General features: G+C 43.0%; 2 protein-coding genes across 7 annotated transcripts in view; one reads left to right on the forward strand and one right to left on the reverse strand.

The window, feature by feature from the left end:
• LPIN2 (lipin 2) overlaps positions 1-5,686 on the forward strand; it is a 42,207-nt gene extending 36,521 nt beyond the window's left edge. For 4 of the 6 annotated variants that reach the window (XM_063326647.1, XM_063326642.1, XM_063326646.1 and 1 more), the window contains 6 exons: positions 421-569; positions 1,046-1,132; positions 2,819-2,971; positions 3,973-4,087; positions 4,789-4,892; positions 5,214-5,686. In XM_063326647.1, coding sequence (XP_063182717.1) covers positions 421-569; positions 1,046-1,132; positions 2,819-2,971; positions 3,973-4,087; positions 4,789-4,892; positions 5,214-5,358 — 753 coding nt within the window. In that variant the 3' untranslated portion in view covers positions 5,359-5,686. Of the gene's footprint in view, positions 1-420; positions 570-1,045; positions 1,133-2,818; positions 2,972-3,972; positions 4,088-4,788; positions 4,897-5,213 lie in introns of those variants that run through there. The other 2 variants (XM_063326643.1, XM_063326644.1) reach the window with 2 other exon arrangements.
• Positions 5,687-14,372: 8,686 nt separating this feature from the next.
• Positions 14,373-19,111, reverse strand: part of EMILIN2 (elastin microfibril interfacer 2) — a 37,259-nt gene continuing 32,520 nt past the window's right edge. The window contains exon 8 of the mRNA XM_063326649.1: positions 14,373-18,557. Coding sequence (XP_063182719.1) covers positions 18,220-18,557 — 338 coding nt within the window. The 3' untranslated portion in view covers positions 14,373-18,219. The remainder of the gene's footprint in view (positions 18,558-19,111) is intronic.

Below are 19,111 nucleotides of genomic sequence, written 5' to 3' on the forward strand. Positions count from 1 at the left end.
CATTGCAGTCTACCTTACAAGCTAGTTTTGCTACTGCCTAAATGTATGATCTTAATCAGGGAAGAATTTTGAGGAAAGTACCCACTAAGTAGAAAATACTATTTCTCACTATAGCAAACAGGCAGTTCCGTTTGACAGTACTGTAAGTCTACTGTAATAGCAAGAATTAATGTAGCAGAGAGTCAGATTATCTGCTGCTGTAAGCAGATATAGGAGCTATGGACAAATACACGTACCCAGACTACAAAAGAGACTTTGCCAGCAAAACTGTGCCAGTGTTAAACTGGGATTCACTTTTTGATGAGTTAATCAAAATAGACGAGGAAGAGTATATGAGCCATTTCCTGTAGCTCATTTATGATTCTAAAAATTTTACAGTGAGGGCAACCTACATTTTAAATTTTTTTGTTTTATTCTAAGGCAAAGTTGAAACTCAGAGATGGCCCTAATGATGTTGTATTTAGTATTACAACCCAGTATCAAGGGACTTGCCGTTGTGAAGGAACAATATATCTCTGGAACTGGAATGATAAAATCATCATATCGGACATTGATGGAACAATAACCAAGTAAGTATCATTGGGTTTTTTTATTTTCTTTGATTATTTTTTTTAATCTTGCTTTATTGATCCTATCCTGCTTTTCAAAATTAGATGAGGAAACTTGATTCAAGAAGACTATTAAAGAATATTCATTAACACTCATAGAAAAAAAAAATTGTTGCTTTGATTTTTATTTCTATCTGCATTTACAGCAAGCTAGAAAATGTTTTTTAAAAGAAAAATACAAAAGTGATAATATTTATCGTGTGACTTTTGCCCTTTCAGTTAGACTTCTCCAGGTTTAGCAGCCTTATGTTAACCTGGAAACTGACTTGTGTGGTATGGCCCCACTAATTGCTCTGTCTGCAGTAGTTACTAGTTCTCTTTTGAAATGGTTAGGACCTTCTACAGAGATATTTATTCTGCAGATACTCATTATAAATTGTGTATTCATTAGTGGTTGTCTTTAACAAAATTCATACTTTCTCTGATTTTGCTTTCAGGTCTGATGCTTTAGGACATATCCTCCCTCAGTTTGGCAAGGACTGGACTCATCAGGGCATTGCGAAACTGTATCATTCCATAAATGAGTGAGTATGTAATCTATGAAGCAATGAGGGTTTTCTAGAATTTGTGAATTAATGGGCAGGTAATTGGATCATTGTTAAGAATTATGCAGTTTATTATAATTTGTTGGTCTAAATGTTGGGAAGCGAGCTACTTCTGTCTTTCACAAACAAAACTCAGTTTTTTCCCCAGATGTATACTTTAGCAGAAATGGAAGCTACCACTTTTACTAGTTCTCTTAAATGTTTGATTCCGCATTTTAGTTGTTAAAAACTGTGTGTAATATTGTTGTGACTACAAAAGAGAACCATAATAGCAATAATTTCTCAGACAGTCATGTATATGTCTGTTACTGCCAACTCAGGTTGATCACAAAGCCTATTACAAACATAGTACAGTGTAAATTCAAACTTAAATTGTGTTCTTCCAATGGATAAATATTTTGTGTTCTAATGCGTTTGCTGCCAAACTCAAGTGAATGCCCCTTAGGATAGATTTCATGTTCTGAAACAAGCCTAATAAAAAACTTGCCACTGCCACAAAGAGAAGGCTGGTGGCTTGGCTCAAGTTTTCTGTCACTTTGTGCTTCTGACATAAGTCAATGCAGCTCAGTGAAACAGTAGAACAGTAATTCAGCATAACGGCAATTTCCCCTTCCTCTCTCTGGGTTAGTCAACTCAGCAGGCTCACCTTCTGATCTGCAAGAACCTGCAGAGGCAGCCCGTGTGCCTTCCCCCTTGCAGCAGTGGTGAGGTGTTTGCTTAGTTTAAAAGTGTTGTGAACCATACCTTTATAAACGTACTGTTCATCTAAGAGGTATATAGCCTTATAATGGTTATGTCCAGTAACTTAGAGCAGAATAAACCTACGTATCTCCTCCCCTTCCAGATTTAGTTCTTTGTTTATCAAACTTTTTTTTCAAAAATATAGTGATGCCAGAAACAATAGTTGCTACTGAGGAGGAGCACAGGATGATCAGCTGTTAAACACACAATGATCCACTTAAAATAATCAATGTTTGTTTTTACAAACAAACAATGTTTGTTTTTAACTTTAATAGTCTTTTTTTCCCCAAAAATATTTGGGGTCTTAGAATCTACTGTTGGCCATCGTTCTGTGGCTGAATTTTGTCTGTGGCCCCTTGCAGTCCATGGGAGATAACCTGAACTTTTGTATTCAGTGCATAATGGCAAACAATTCCAAAAGTAATTTTCTAAATTGAATGACAGTTCAGGGGCTGGATGAATGCTTCTTGGTATCCGTCCTTCACTCTGCATTGTGAATTCTGCCAACAACCTGAAAAAAATCCAACAATCAAGACAGAAGATCTGGCATCCAATATTATGTGATGCAGATAATTTAAATAATTGCTATCATTCTACAGCTGGGGTGAAAGAAGCTGGATAAAACCACTGTGGCACTTATTTAAGCACGATCTAGTCCATCTAATTGTGTCACATTACTATTGCCATCCCTGTTCTTTTTGCACTTCCTGTTTCTCAGTTTTGATTGAATCATGTATTTAAGTTATTATATGCCTTGAATATTGTTTTTATCAGTGGAACAGACTTTTCCTATGTGTTTGTGCAGCACACTGCCACGAGTCAATACCTAAACTGGTGCATCTGGACACTGCTATAACCATATACTTTTGTTGGCCAAGAAAGTCTTCAGCAGGAATATGAACTAAGTTGATAATTCTTTTCTAGAAACGGCTACAAGTTTCTGTACTGTTCCGCCCGTGCCATTGGGATGGCAGATATAACCAGAGGATACCTACACTGGGTGAATGACAAAGGAACGATTCTCCCTAGGGGCCCTCTCATGTTGTCCCCCAGCAGTTTGTTTTCTGCCTTTCATAGGTAAGCATGTGGGATTTCATACATCCATTTCCTCTCCATCTCAGAGAAAGAAGCAGATTAAAAAGATTTGGCATGCTAATCACTGTAGCTGTACCCAAACGTTCCACTGGGTGATAGATGTGCTACTGAGACTTGATGTCCCTCTGTTGATCATTTATAAGCTATTTGTTTTGTCTGAATTTCACTTGCATTATACTTGTGTTTCTGTGGGCATGTTAGAAGTGGCTACAAACCACAAAATATCAGTCACAGAGCAGCTCACCTTCCCTTTTCTTCATTCCTCTAGTCTATGACTGATTACTGTTAGGTCCTGTTTATACCAGTACAATTTTGTCTTTTCAGGTATGGATGCAAGGATTGATTATAGTGCAGTGCAACTACACAAGATAGAGGGAAAAGAAAAAAAGCTAGGGAATATACACTAGTTGATCTTGTGATATTGGGAGTGCTCCATACATGGCTACTTAAAAAGCAATATGGAGTTAAGCTATGGGTCAGTTCCGTTGGTCTTTTGAACCAGCCATAGTCTGTCCCCTCTTGATGGGAAGAGTTAATAGTGGAAAAGTTTTACTTATTTTTTACTAAAAAGGCAAACGATTCATGGCTGGTAATGACAGCAGCTTCCATTAAGGTCATGAATAGGCCGCCCACATTCTTCTGTCAGAGGCGGGAGTTCTAACAAGCTGATGTGTATTTGATTTGGTCTTCTGATTCAGATGGTCATCTACACGAAAAGCAGTTCACAAACTGCATCCTCAACTGGGAATTTCATTCCATTCACTTAGCCTAGGCACAGGGTTTTTTTACTATGGATGTTGGAAAACAGAGACTGTTTTATTGTCTCTTGTATCATTCTTGGAAAGCTACTGACCAATGTCTATATAAACTACCGATGCTAGCAACGGGAAGCAATGATGATATAAATATCAGATAAACGGGGGAAGGAGGATACCCTCTATCAAACAATGATTTAGAATTTGACTGTTGAAATTTTATTTTAGGGAAGTAATAGAAAAGAAGCCTGAAAAGTTCAAAATCGAATGTTTGAATGATATCAAGAATTTGTTTGCTCCCAGTAAACAGCCTTTCTATGCTGCTTTTGGAAACAGGCCCAATGTAAGTCTGCCCCTTTCTAACTGAAGGTTTAAAATGCATGAAATACTTGGGAAGCAAAGGACATAGACACTTGTATCTGTTTGAATTTGAATAAGCAAATGGGTCACTGGTGCTTTTATGGGTTTGGTCAGGAAAACTCACATGCAGATACCTTAAAAGGTACTAGAACTGTTTGTATAGAAAAAAGGTTACAAAGATGTGTTGGTATTCTCAAGATCTTATTAAATACGTTCCACCTTTGCATATTCTTTTTCAGCATTTTTGACGGCTTTATAACCTAAGGGTATTAATTCAGTGCTCCTCAGTCTTGAATCCTTTTTCCTGTTTTACGGTTCCTGTATTTTCTCTACAGATCAATGTTACCGTAATTGAGCTAGAGAGAGAGAGAGGGTATTCTAAGAGGAATATTGTCACAAGAAATGGTATTGTGTGGTATAGATTTTGTGCATGTTTGTGGTCCTAGGCTTGGGAACAGGAATTGAGGGATTGGGGGTGGGAGGAATGTTTTGTTATGGTGTATGTATGGGTTTGGGGGGATAATCTTGTTTTATTTTTGGCTGTTGTTTAGGGGACTTTTTTAAGGGTCAGCTTTACTGTACCCTTTTTGGATCAGCTTTGCTCATTCCTTCAAGAAATTGTTTGTTGTATCACATTCAATAAGGGAATGTTGAAGCATGTGCTTTTGTTCATGCTTTTTGCAGGATGTATATGCCTACATGCAAGTGGGAGTTCCGGACTGCAGAATATTTACTGTGAATCCAAAGGGTGAACTGATCCAAGAACGGACTAAGGGAAACAAATCTTCGTAAGATCATTTTTGTTATTTCAGCTAAAGAAAGTAGTTAGGAATGAGATTACAAAATAATTGCGATTATGACCATGATTTGATCTCCTGTTACATACGACACGTGAAAATCTTACTTGCTAGAGACTTACAGCTTTGGATACTTAACTGAAACTCTTCAAAAAGAAAAGTAAACTGTCGAAATAAAAATGAAATTGCTTCTGCAGTAGTGATGACTTATTTGACTATAGCTTTCTGGTCTAGACTTCTAAAGCTCCTTTTTGGCTACAGTTGAACAGTGACTAGACTGTAAATAATGGTCTTTCTTCTTTTTTAATATAGATATTACAGACTAAGTGAGCTCGTGGAACATGTGTTCCCATTGCTTAATAAAGAACAGAGTTCGGCATTTCCATGCCCAGAATTCAGCTCCTTTTGCTATTGGAGAGAGCCTCTTCCTGACCTTAACATGGATGACCTGGCCTGAAAAATACTTCTCACCTAGAGACGGAATTTCATATTCAGCTACTCAACTTCAGTTTAAATGTGAAGAACTTTCTTAACGAAGATGCTAATTTATATACTGGTACCATAAGTCTTACTTAAGAAATCACTTTAACTCTGTTGGTTTAAAACAAAGAAAATGCAAAGTTGCTGTCTATTTTTTTGTGTGGGGGGTACTTTTTTTGTTTGTTTGTTTCTTTATTGTGTTCTAAGGCACTTGAGATTGGCCTGTCATTGATGGTCATGGTACCCAAGTGCTTCGGGGCAACTAAATGCTGAGGTAAACTATGACTGCATTTTCATCATACAGACCTTATTGTAAATGTAGATTATTTTGTTTTCATATTTGTCTTAATAGTATATTTTCTAAAATGAAGCCAAAAAGTGTATGGAAACTGCCAAATAGAATGTCAGACCTATTAATAAGAAACGTGGTCTAATGTTCAGATGGGCAATTAGGCCATTTTTGAAAGGAGCCAGAACTTAGGACCAGTGTGCTCTTTCTCAGCTGAAATACAGAAAATGTGTAGATGTTACTAGCCTGACAGACTCTGAAGACACAAAACCCCTCTTCAAATGTAAATATGCCTTTTGTCACATGTACAAGACTGTGCTTGTACAATTCACACTCAAACTAACTCTGCTTATTACTTTTCTTACATGCAATGCTTAAACTATTTCATGAGCTTGTTAAAATGAAACTTGTCTTCAGATACTTGTGTGGCTTTTGTTGTTTTCAGGCTGCGCTATGTCATGTTAAATTTCATCAAGAAAAATCTTGAACATTTCTGTAAGAGTTAGGGAGCTGGCATTTTTATTTCCTTTTTCAACACAGAGATGATGCATATGTATGTGTATGCTGTGTAGGCCAGTAAAACGTATGTACAGATTATATTCAGGGAATTGTAATACTAAAAAAATTATGTATTTAATTTTTTAATTGTCTACTGCAGGTCTTTCCAGAATTCCGTAATGCAGGTTTTCAGTAGCTGGAAGGAAATGCAGCTCAATAGTGAGATTCCAGGTATGAGAATGGTTGTTAAATGCTGCAGAGCAGGAAAAAAACCTTTTTGTTCTTTTTTTCCTTTTTTTAAGTTTTGGGTTATTCATAAACATCATGCTGGTCATTCCTCAGGTTCAGATCAGAGCCTGCGAACAAATTGCATTCCAAGTTCTAGTATTTATCAGCTGTAAAAGCAGCTAGTATTTCTCTCTCCAAAAAGTACTTGAAGGCAAAGGTAGTTCTGCTTTTTAAGTTGAATTAGTGCATTTAACCTCCTTTGGACAAATCTATGGTGAGAATGTATCGTTCCACCAGCCCAGAGGGCTTAAGGACTGCAGTCATTTAAACGTGAGTCCGGGCTCTCTGGGCACAGACTCTTTTCTGTCACTCCTTAAGCAAGTTCCTGGGGCCATTAAAGATCCTTCCAGGGGCAACGTCCAGAATTTCCACCAGGCTCCGGGGTGAGCTCTTCCCCCGTACACAGGTCCCAGTGGGAGCCGGGAAGTGTGTGTGATCTTTAGAAGGCATTTATATGGCTCCCTGCTGCGGCGCCTGCGCCAGGGCTGCCCTTCTCAGGAACAGCTTGGGCAAGCCCTTCTGCTTCAGCTGCCCTGGGCTCAGTGCAGGAAAGGAGCTCTCCTTGTTTCACTACCTGCAAAAGAGTACATTTAGAGGATTTTGCTCCCCCACCCCAGGAATATTTTCTTTCCTTTATCAGACTGAGTAGTCTTAACCCACAGTTCTGATGTAACACCAGCTAACGCCAGATAGTTGGTGAACTGCTTGGGGGGATAACTTTTAGATCACTATATAAATGAAATTATTTTTTTCTTCTCCCTTATAAAACTGTAGCATATTCCTATGTTTATAAAAAAAAAAAAAAGAGCAGGGGCAAGCAAAATCAAGGTGGAGCCTCTCTTTCAAAGCAGTAGTGGGAGAGTGGGAAAGAAAGGATACCTATCTGTCACGCTGTGCCGTGCACCTAAGTGAATCGACAGGCATCCTTGTTCTTAGACAGTAAGAACAATACTTTCCATGACAGTTTCAGCAACTTCTTGATCCTGTTACGAATCTACTCAGTGTTTATGTGGATTTCACAGGATTCAACTCGAAGTATATGTTGCTCTTACTGCTTTTTTCTTTTTTCTTTTTTTTACTCTCAGAAGCTTACAAACCATTCCGTTGGGTTTTTTCCCCCCTTTTCTTACCTTTTATGCCATAGATTTCATTAGAAGCTGAAATTTCATGATCACCAAGTGCTTTGAATATCAACGGGATTTGAGCTTTTAAGTCACTTAAATACTTTAAAATAAATAATCCAACGTAATAAAGTATTTTAATTACAAGATGAAATATTCTATCTAAAGATTCTATTTTACATAAAGGTAGTGAAGCTGCCTCTCCTAAAACAGTCCCTTGTGGATGTCAAAATTTTCTTTACTATGCTTAACTTATACTTAGTGGCCCTGGTATTACACAGGTTTTCTAAAAATAAAAGCACTTCATGAAACTGGGATGGGTTTCCAAATGGGGCAGACTGTTACCAAGGTTCAGCTGTATCTTTCTTGATTGACTTTTTTACTTGGTTAATTTTTTCTCTTCATTTCAGTTCCATTCATCTTTTCAGATTGTTATAAAGGTAAGCTGTGGAATTATAGGAGGGGACTTGAGTAAATGAGCAGCAAAAGAGTATCAGGTGTATCTCCAAATGCATGTAACTTCAGCTGGTATGAATACGGGAGTTGCGTGGTTAGAGAGCTCCTCATTCTGCTAGCCTGTCATTTTGCATTACAGGGATGTCCAGAAAGTTGCTGCGTTGAAAATTTTGCTTTTTTGCTCTGTAACAGCTACAGCTTTGATATTTGTTTTTTGATGAAATGTAAAAGTGTTCTTGAGTATTTCTGATATGAGCAGGGTGGGGGGGGAGTTGTTTCGTTTTTCTAAATCTGGCTGGTATTTAAAGCTATTCAGATTGTTTGTTAACCCTGTTCAGGGACAGGCCGTGGGGGCACTGTACCTGTCATCACGTACCCGTGTAATTTGGACTGCTGGGCACTTTACTGACCCTAGAAAAGACATCTCGTTACTATCAAACTGTGGGCTTGTGCTGCAATATTAATATGAAGTGGAGTAAATAAGAATTATGCACTAGCCTGTCCTTCGTTACCTTAGTCGAGAGAAGTGGCCTGAAACTAATGTTTGAGAACAAGTTGTGCTATACTTATTTAAAATCAGCGCAAGGTAAATCATTCTTTCTATGAAAGAGGAACTTCTAAGTGTGTGTGTCCGTAGGTGGACGCGCACCCCTGTTAAGACTGTGTTGTTGAAGATGCAGATCCTCTTAGCGTTGGAACCCTGTCAAAGGCTGAGTCAACGATACCTATCTGGGAAATAAATAAGGAACATTGCAATTCAAAACTTGTTAGTGACTTGGACATTACCCATTTCAATAATGATTTAAAGATCAGTAACTTCAGTGGTACACATTTCTGGGTTGTTTTTTTTTTCTTTTAACTGTACCAAGCATGTTTTGTACTTCAAAAGGTTGGGCTCTCATCCCTAAGAGTATACAATTGCATGTGCGATCTTGGCTCATGTATCCTTGCCTTCCAGTCATCAGTATACTCCTTTTAAAACTTTTTTTTTTTTTCCAACTGGAAAAGTTTTAACACTTGTGTCAACTCTGTCATGGAACTTCTGAAGCAAACTCTGAATCCGCTTATGGTAAAGACGAGAGATGAGATTTCATGTTAATATTTCATACAAGTCTTCTAGAAAATGCTGTCATATGAATGAGAGTTGTTTAAGTGACTGTAACACAAATTCATAATGAAACATCAGAAATACATAGTGAATTTGAGATGCCTTTAAAGTGTCACTTTTGCCTGAAGAAGTTTTAGTTTCCAGAGTTAAATTCTGCTGAACAGAAAGGAATCGTTTTGGATATTTTCTACAGTGTTAATTACTTCCAGATGAAAGTTAAAATGTTGGTTTATTTTGAGGGTGGGAAAACTCTCTTCAATCACTTGTTTCATTTTTTATGTTAAAGATGTGGAATACTTGATTGTTAAGCAACTCAATCACTAATAAGGTAGTGTGTTCAAAATTGTCAAATCTGTGATCATACCAATACAGTGGCTTTTGTTAAGACTGGACTATCTCGGGTACAGTAACCCACACTTCAGTGCAATGTTTATTGATGTTCAGAACAATGTTATCACAATAAACGAACTTAAACTAAAATTTTTCTTCACTTTGTACTTGGGAATTCCATTCTTACATTGCTAATTTAGTAAATGTGGGTTTATTTAAATTGTACTTGTATTTTACATGGAGTTCAAGTTGCTCTCCTAAGGGCTACGCTACATTTGCTGTCTCTCACACCCGGTTTACTTCTTTCAGAGTATTTGTACAACCGATAAATAATTGCTGTCATCACACTTGCATTGCCTGCCAGTACCACTGTTGGGTTATAACTATAATGAAAAGCAAACGTGCATTAATAATACAGAGTATCAGGTAACAGAGGCACGACTTGGCAATACACAAGCTGCCTTGAAGAAAATATTGCAATGGCATAGTTTGAGCTCTTGTAAATCTGCCCTAATTTGGAGTTTTATCCTAATTCCGTCCAAGTTTACTTTTTCCTTTCAAGGCAAAGAGTATTGTCTTCTGTGACAGTTGTTAAATTGCTTGAGGCAATTATTGTGAAACCATCATGGAAAAGGGGCCTCAAGCTTTCGGTAGAAACTTATTCTTCCTAGTCTCTTGCTGGTTTTGGTAAATGCAACTACCTAGCAGCCTGCCTTAGAAAATCCAACCCTTTGAGTCACACCTAAGTATGACAGATCTGCATGAACGCGTAAACGATGTTGTGCCTCTTGATCCTTTTGCAGCCTCTCACTTGTGTTGCTGCCGCCGGCACCCCCGAGCCCCCCTTGTGCCCAGACACAGAGTTCCTTCCTCAAGCATTACCATCTTCTGCCGCAGCAGCAGACCCTCCGTGTCGTCCTGCTCACAGGCTGCACCCTTCTCTTCACACCGAGGGTACCCCACTCTCTTCACCACCCATCTTTCACACCCGGGCCTCAGTACTTTGGTCATCTGCTGTGCGTGACTGTGCCAGTGCAAGCAATAGAAGGGTGGTGTGTCCTACGTGTGCCCCATGTCCACATCTGAGCTGGCAGTGTTTCTCCTGTGTCCGTCTTCCCTTAATGGACTCCCGCTTGAGTAATCTTGTTCTTGGTGGATGGATTTTTTTTGTCTTGGATATGTAACGAACAGAATCGCAGTTTCTAGAAACACAGTTTCCAAGAATGGGCTCTTCCCTGTGTGTGCGCAGGGCACCATTCCTGGAGCTCCACGGCACGGTTTGTACGCCAAGGGCTCCAGGAGGCGACGTGTGCAGCCCTGCGCCATGTTGCTGGGGAAGCAGGTGTGCACTCCCACCTGTTGCAGTTGCCGGCCGAGCTCTCGGCCCAGCGGTGAACTGCGCTGTGAGGGCTGCCTGCTCGGAAGGGTTTTCTGGGCAGAAGTCCTGCGTGCTGCCTGGGAGGGAGAGGGATGGTTCAGAACTTCCAGAGGTTTCACTGTTGGACACAGCAAGGGCTTGTCGGGGTCTCCTGTCCAGCAGGGGCAGCCACTTCTGCGCAATGTATTTTCTAAGCGTGACGATACCCGCTGCTTTTCCTCCCCTCCTCTGGCCTTAGGCAAATTAATCAACCCCCCAGTGATGTCTCTGTCCCATTCCGGAGCTGCCCATGACCTCTCTAATCGTGCGGGGGCTGTAGCAAAGAATAGCAGATAGACTCCAGCGCTGCACCAGGCCCTGCGGGGTATTCTTCTCGGTGGACGCGGGCGGTGGGAAGGACTGCCAGGCAAACGGCTGCGGCAGCAGCGTGGCTCGGGGGGAGAACAGATGTTGAGCCGCGTGAGAGCGAGGCCTTTGCTAATGGCTGTCACGTGTAGTGCTTTGAATGGGGCACAATTAACTGTGCATTGGGTTAATCACAAGTGATGCAAAACCATCTCCTCGGGAGGGCTGCAAAAGCCTTTGCTTGTACGGAAGTATGCCAGATAGAGATAGTTTCAACTAACCATTCATCTTTAGTCTGAATTAATCTCAGTTCTGCTTTAAGAGCTGGGTGGCTGCCAGTCTCGCCCCAGCACTGAGAGTGGGTGCGCCTCAGGTTTCCTTCCTAGCCAGTTCTTTTGTTCCAGTCTTTCCCTGCCTTCTCCTCCTTCCTGCCTCCCTGTTCTCTAACCTTCTGTTCCCCAGGTCCGACGATACTTCATGTATACCTGCTCTGGTGAGAATAAGCAACGTAGCCCGAACTGCTCAGCCTGGAACTGTCTTGAGCGGCAGGGCTTGGACAGTTGTGGTGAACAGGGCAACATCTGGCTGGTGGCCAGTCACCAGTGGTGTTCCTCAGGGCTCAATTGTAGAGCCTGAGGGTGTTCAATGTGTTTGTGCATGATCTGGATGCAGGAGGTGAATGCACCATTAGCAGGTTTGCTGATGATACCAAACTGGGAGGTGCTGTTGACTCCCTTGAGGGACACGATGCCTTGCAGAGGGATCTGGATAGATTGGAGGACGGGGCAATGGGATGAAATCTAACAAGTCCCAATGCCGGATTCTGCACCTGGGACGGAGTAATGCCAGGCAGAAGTACAGACTGGCAGAGGAGTGGCTGCAGAGCAACCCTGCAGAAAGGGATGTGGGGGTGCTGGTCGGCAGCAGCTCAATAGGAGCCAGCGGTGTGCCCTGGCAGTCAGGAGGGCAAAACACATCCTGGGGTGCATCAAACATGGTGTAACCAGCCGGGCAAAAGAGGTGATTATCGCGCTGTGTTCAGCATTGGTGTGGCCTCACCTTGAGTATTGTGTGTAGTTCTGGGCCCCACAATTTAAGAGGGATGTGAAGGTCCTTGAATGCATCCAGAGGCGGGAAACAAAGCCAATGGAAGGGCTGGAAGGAATGTCTCATTAGGAGCAGCTAGGGACTTCGGGCTTGTCTACTTTGGAGAAAAGGAGGCTGAGGGGTGACTTCATTGCTCTCTACAGCTTCCTGAGGAGGGGATGTGGAGAGGGAGGTGTTGATCTCTTCTGCCTGGGATCCAGTGATAGGACACATGGGAATGGTTCAAAGCTGCACCATAGGAGGTTCAGACTGGACATTAGGAAGCACTTACTTAACAAGAAGGTGGTCCGACACTAGAACAGGCTTCTTGGAGAGGTGGTCCATGCCCCAAGCCTGTCAGTGTTTGAGAGGCATTTGGACAATGTCCTGAACAACATGCTTTAACTTCTGGTCAGCCCTGAATTGGTCAGGCAGTTGGACTGGAAGATTGTACATCCCTTCCAACTGAAATAGTCTGTATCTATGGGATTGTTCAGTCTGGAGAAAAGAAGGCTCCGAGGAGACCTTATAGTGGCCTACCAGTATCTCAAGGGGGGGGTCTACAAGAAAGCTGGTGAGGGACTTTTTAGGATGTCGGGTAATGGTAGGACTAGAGGGAATGGATTAAAACTAGAGATGGGTCGATTCAGACTGGACATTAGGAAGAAGTTCTTCACCATGAGGGTGGTGAGACACTGGAACAGGTTGCCCAGAGAGGTGGTGGAAGCCCCATCCCTGGAAGCGTTCAAGGCCAGGCTGGATGGGGCTTTGAGCAGCCTGGTCTAGTGGGAGGTGTCCCTGCCCATGGCAGGGGGGTTGGAACTGGGTGATCTTTAAGGTCCCTTCCAACCCAAACCATTCTATGATTCTATTCTACTCTATTCTAGTCACCAGGAATCAGGGCACTGAATGAGCAACTAAGATGAGCGAGAACTGTTGGCAGAACTTCTGTGCACCACAAAGCCTACCTAACAGAGCTTGACGCTGAATAAACACTTAAAGTATACATGGAAGCCTGACGGAGAAGCCAGAAGCTGCAGTTTTAAAGGTGTTGGAGAGAGCAAACAATTTTGGCTCACAGTGCTGCTGCGTTCACTGAAAAGCGAAAGAGCATCAAGACATCACACAACAGGTGGGCTTTATTTGGGCATATCCACAGTTGTTGTCCATCACACAGTTTTCTTCATGTGTCTGGATATTACTCTTTCTTTCTATACATGAATATAAGTATACACATGCATGCACAAAGCATACTCTCAAATGTTCTTTGCTGAAAAATTACAGTAATGTTTGGGGTTTTTTTACAATCAAGATAGCAAAATGGAGAAATGCCAAAACCTGCTTATGTAGTAACACGTTACAAGATGGTTTTTGAAGTCTCCCACGTACAAAGAATTGGCAGAGCTGCTCTTCTGCATCTCGTCTCGAGTCTGCAGGGTACGTTGCAGGAGGGTTGGTGCTGGCTCGAGTGCGAGTCTGTCTTGTGGTGACACGACACTGCCCCCAGGTATTCCTGGTAACGTGACAATTTGAACTCTGAGCCATTATCTGGGAGCAACTAGCAGCCAAAGCCTACCTGCCGCACAAGCCTACAGGGAGCGCGTGTTCCTCCCGGCGCCAAGCTGAGACTGGAAACACATTTGTAGTTTTGGTTGAAATAGATCCGTTTCCACTACTGGGCCGTTAACACAAGGACTTAACTTATTCAGCAGCTAAAAGTCGCTTCCGAATGCACAATGTATCTTCAGGAAACAATTCGGTCCTGATTTGAATCTCCTCATCGCAGCTGGGGAGCCCTTTCCCTTGCATTCCCAGTGCATTTTAAAGCTGCGTTGGGTGGCGCTGGGCATTCTGTTTCAAGTTGCTTTCCATTTACAGCTCGCTCTGTTTCTTTGACTATTTGTAGTTTTTCGTGACTGGCTGGTTGGCTTCACCAAGCTGACTGGGGTCCCTCAGCACAAAGTTGCTGCAAGTAACCCGGCGTACATTGGAAGGATACACGGTGGAATACCATGGAAAATCCTCATTGCTTTGAGTGGTCGGTATAGCGATGTCTCCGCTGTCTCTGAAGTCTTAATAGGAAATTAAAGTAATGAGGTAGGGGTTTTTTTACATGTTTTGTGGTGAAAATTGGCATTCCTGCTTTGCTCTGGCTTTCCTGGGGATACGACTGATTTATACATTGCTTTGTTGCCTTTCCCCATCGCTGCTCTAGGACACACTTTCCAGGTTTGGCCAGAGCAGAGGCTGTCGGCATGGCGGAGATTCTTCAGCTGTTCTGCTGCTAATGACCCGGCTACGGGAATTCACCTCTCTCACAAGCGATGCTGCCCTGGAGACTCCGCTGGTGTTGATATTTGGATGGTCCCTGAGAAACCACCTTGCCTCGTGCCTGGCCAAGGGGCTGTCAGACACACGTCTCTGCGGCTTCACCTGGTACGGTTTGGTTTTCTTCCCGTTTTGCTGTGAAATGGGAGCACCTGCCACAACGGATACTGTTTTGCCCAAGAATCTCACAGTCCTCACAGACTGCATTGCAAAGCCACCTGCGAGGCAGCACTGTGATTTATGAAACAGGCAGCATACCTGCCCTACAGCTCCCACCTACAGCATTATTTTTTTTGAGGCTTTCTTGGTTAACAGATGCTTCCTATTTGAGCTGGTGGATGTTTCTGGAGGTGGTAGTCAAATCACGACCCCACGGTGTGAAACGCTCCTTTCAGTGCAGGTATTTCCTCCTCCTGTTGCTGGTTCTCGCCAAAGATGCAAATGCTCCGTCAGTGGGTTGAGGGTATTCTGGAGCAAGGCTCTTGCTCCATCCTTTGAAGCCAGGCTGTTCTGTAAGGAGCAAACCCTCAGCAGGCCCATGAATGTGTCTGTGCTTGAGTCTCTTCCAGCTGCTGCTTTAATTAATGTTTTATCTGAGCAGACACTGGAGCAGAGACTGGAATTCGGGTTCCCCCTTCCCTTTGCTATTTAGGGGCTACAGCATTGTGGTCTTCCCGGCTGGGTGAATATTCCACTTTGTAAGCTCCAGGAAAATAACCTCATCAGGAGAAACTGTCCCACCTACCCTGATTACAGCAATTACCAAGGAAGTGGAAATTAAGGGTCAAGTCTCCCTCAACAAAGGCAGGAATCTAAGACAGAGGTTCCTTGTCAAAGGTCATAGCTTTAGCCCCTGTGCTGCTAGAGATGGTGGATGGGAAACTATCCCTAAAAGCTCTAAAAGGTGTCCTCAAAACACGCTGCTGAGATTGGGCCCTGCTGTGAGATAGTTCAGGGAATTCTTTATACCTGCATTATAAGGGCTCGAACAATCCAGCATCGGCAGCAGCAGATCCTGGGGTACACAGGGAAGCTTTCTGGTAGAACTTTCTGGCCCTGCCCCATGAGCAGAACTGGGCTGGATTTAGAAATCTAGCGGATCGGTTAGGTTAAGAATTAGGTGATACACCTTTTGCAACTCTTAGCGCTGAGCTTGCACTGCCGACTCTTAAAAATGGCTCACTTGGAGGGGGGAAAAAGAAAAAAGAAAAGAGGTGGTGTTTGCCAGCTAGGTCTCCCTAAGCGCTCAGCTCATTTTGTTTGTTTCCATGAGTCATTTTTAGAACAGGCAACAATAATCTAACAATGCTTGAGTCACACGTAGTCTTGAGCCAACTTCTTAGAGAACACAGCTTTCTTGAGAAGAGTGAAAAATATTCTAAAAGGAAAAGTGCCTCTCCAGCTTTTGTACATAATGAGAAATTATGTATTTTAAAAAAAAAAAAAAGTGGTTGATGTAATTGGCTTTTGAAAACACAGAAGACATTCTTTCCTGTCCTTCCCTTTCAATTTTGAGACCGAGGAAGGCATGGGACAGAGAGGGGCTGTTGAATTAAGACAGAAGAGAACTAAGCCCCCCTTGAACAAGCCCGCGGTCGCCAACTGCACGCTGTCGCCTCACGCTCCAGCACAGGTCGAGACAAACGCGCAAGGAAATGAGACGGGGGCGACTCCCTTTGTCAAGCTGTGAAGCACAAGCTGACTGTACATCTTTGGCTACTGAGTAGTAGTTTCGTACAGAAACAGCCTTCCTGCTACAAACTCCATCCAATCCTGGCTTTGCTTATCAGTAACACCGTCACTGCTGAAAATCAGGTGCCGAGGGATCTTCCTAATCCAGGTGCTCTAAAACCCCGCTCGCAATTTCCTTCCTGCGCTCGCGACTCGGTGCGATCCCCGCTGCACGGGGACTGACTCAGAGCTCCTCTGCGGAGGGAAAGGTTGTTCCGCCTGCTTTTCTCAAAAGCAGCTCAACTTCCAGGACGTGACAGTTTGTTGTGGGAAGGCCCCATCTCATCGCCTGGAAACCAGAGTTATTAGGGAGTATCTATTCCAAAACTAAGCAACAAAGGCGTTAAGCCTTCGTCTGACCTCCTCAGATGGGAAGGGCTTCAGTCAAACCGTGCTGTGCTGCTTGGAGCGCAGGGAGTTCTTCCTTCACCTAAAGGAATAGTTTGTTCTGAGGCTATAAACAGCTGTTCTGGATTTGTAAGAAGGGAAACATACTACACAAACCACTACGATAAATACAACTCTATGTAGCGTGAACAGACTATCAAAAAGATCAGTTTATGTAAGAAGCTATAGGTGACAGCTGAATAGTCCTACTCTCAGTAAAGCACGGCTGGATTTTTTTTTTCAGCCACAGAAGAGATCAAAACGCTAACTCAAAAGAGACAAAACATCACTTTTGCTACCTCCACCGAGAAGTGGCTAGTACGAGAAATAAACTACTGTTGCCCCAAATGTGTTTATCTGTTTTTTAAGCTAAGAAAGTTGTTTCAGCCATATAAACAGATGCCGAATATTAAAACAAACCTCACTCAAGAGCACTGGTGCAGGAGGCTGCTACAACCCAGGCGCAGTGCAGACAGCTGGGTTATGCATCTGACAGTATTGGATAATAAGACAATTTTTCCTCCGATTTATTTTCTACAATGCAAAAAAGACAAAACTTTCTTTTTAATGCCAATACTGCGAGAGTGCCAGAAACAAACTCTGTAAAACTTTTTTAAACTTTTCAAAATCACCAGTTTTCTTAGTTAAGCACAGACAACTTCGATTTTTATGACCTGTTTTATTCAATTTCAAGCACCAAGCTTTAATCTCAAGAGCATCACGCTTAACCGATCGTCTGGTTTTTACCGTATCAATGGAGGATAACTGCTCTAAATCTCTCAGTAGTAGCAGCAGCACCTTACGCTCACGTCCGCCCAATGGAAAGCGGAGGCAAGGGAAGTTTCTCCCTGCACAGCTGCTTCCATTCGACTGGAATGAGTCGCTCATCTCTTAGCGCTGCGTTTGGCCCTTAAGGTAAAAAAGAAAACTGATGCAGATAAGTATCGTTTTGCTTTGCACCACGACGGTGAGCAATTGCTTTGAACAAATTGTTTATGCGAATGCACTTGACCCAACACATTATTAAATAACACAAGGACTAAGAAGTCATCAAGCCCGTCCGATGCAACCTCACTTTCTTGCCCCTGCTTGACTGAAAACATGAAAATAGCTGACCACAACTGTAAACTTCAGCAAAGATGTAAACTTTGATACACTAGGGACAACGTGATAAACTAGGGAGAAGACTGCAAAGGCAATTTAATAGGGAATAGCAAGAGCACAGTGGAAAAGTATCTATTGAGAACGTATTTGTTGTTTAACATTTGTTCTGCTTGTATGGGTAAACAAGGGCTTGGGAAGGAGTTAATTTAGCTACAGGAACATGTCTTTCGTAGCTACCTCTGGAAACGGGGGACAAGGAAAAGGTCTCAGTATAGACTATAAACCCATCACGGAAATCAAATATATAAACTGAATATATTAAAGCTTTGAATTTTATTACACTTAATTTCTTCTGAATATCTTACCCTTCTCTCCTGTTCAAGGTAAACCTAAACATGAGAAATGGAAGGATAAAGGAGAACTCCACTAAACGTGGAGTACATTTCATCAGAGTCTGTGTAGGCCAGTTTGCCTCCTGTTACGACGACATTTACTTCATCTCCTGCTTTGAGGTGAAGAACAAGGTGGAACGTCCCAGGACCACCACAGGTCCGTTTCCCCGAGTAGGGTTTGTGATACTCCAGCAGTTCCCTTCTGTACCCAGCTGTGTGGAGCTGAGCCACGCTGGCGTTGGAGACGGACAGCACTGCTTCTACGTACTCATCCCTCTCCGGGGCCAGCACAGCGGTGATCAGGTAGCGCCCTTCATACGGTGATGTGAAAATGCCTGCAGAAGAGAGGCAGACTGAGCTTTTCAAAATGGAGAGACCCGATCGCTCTAAGCACGATGACAGGCATGAAGTGACATGGGTTACCCACTGCTATGTATAGGTAACTGTGACAAGGTCAGCCTGGGCAGGGGACCAACTGACAGCAGTCATGAAGGCAAAGGACTGCTGCTTTTGTGTTAGAGCCCACTGGTCCTTCAGGACATAGGCAGGTCCTGTCCACATCTGGAAACCTCCTGGCCTAAGCAGCTGCCGTGACTTAGAGCGGGGTGAAGAGGTGAGAGGCACCCACATGCTGTGCAAGTCCCCAGTAGGTCAAGGCATGCCAAACACCCTCAAGTGACACGATACGCTGCTTGAGAAGGAAGCAGCCGGCAGTGACCGCCGTTGGAGAGGCAGTATGTGTCACCTCCCTCCCTCCTCTCCCCGGGGCGACCCAGCGGGCTGAGCTGCAGTGAGGTGGGTTAGCAAGGGACCTCACCTCTGCTACCTGGGCTCAGCTGGCCTGAGGTGGGGTGAGGAGCACAACCAGCTGTGCTGGCAGAGCAGAGGT

The sequence above is a fragment of the Chroicocephalus ridibundus genome, chromosome 2 (genome assembly GCF_963924245.1).
Source record: "Chroicocephalus ridibundus chromosome 2, bChrRid1.1, whole genome shotgun sequence".
NCBI classification, from domain to species: Eukaryota; Metazoa; Chordata; class Aves; order Charadriiformes; family Laridae; genus Chroicocephalus; species Chroicocephalus ridibundus.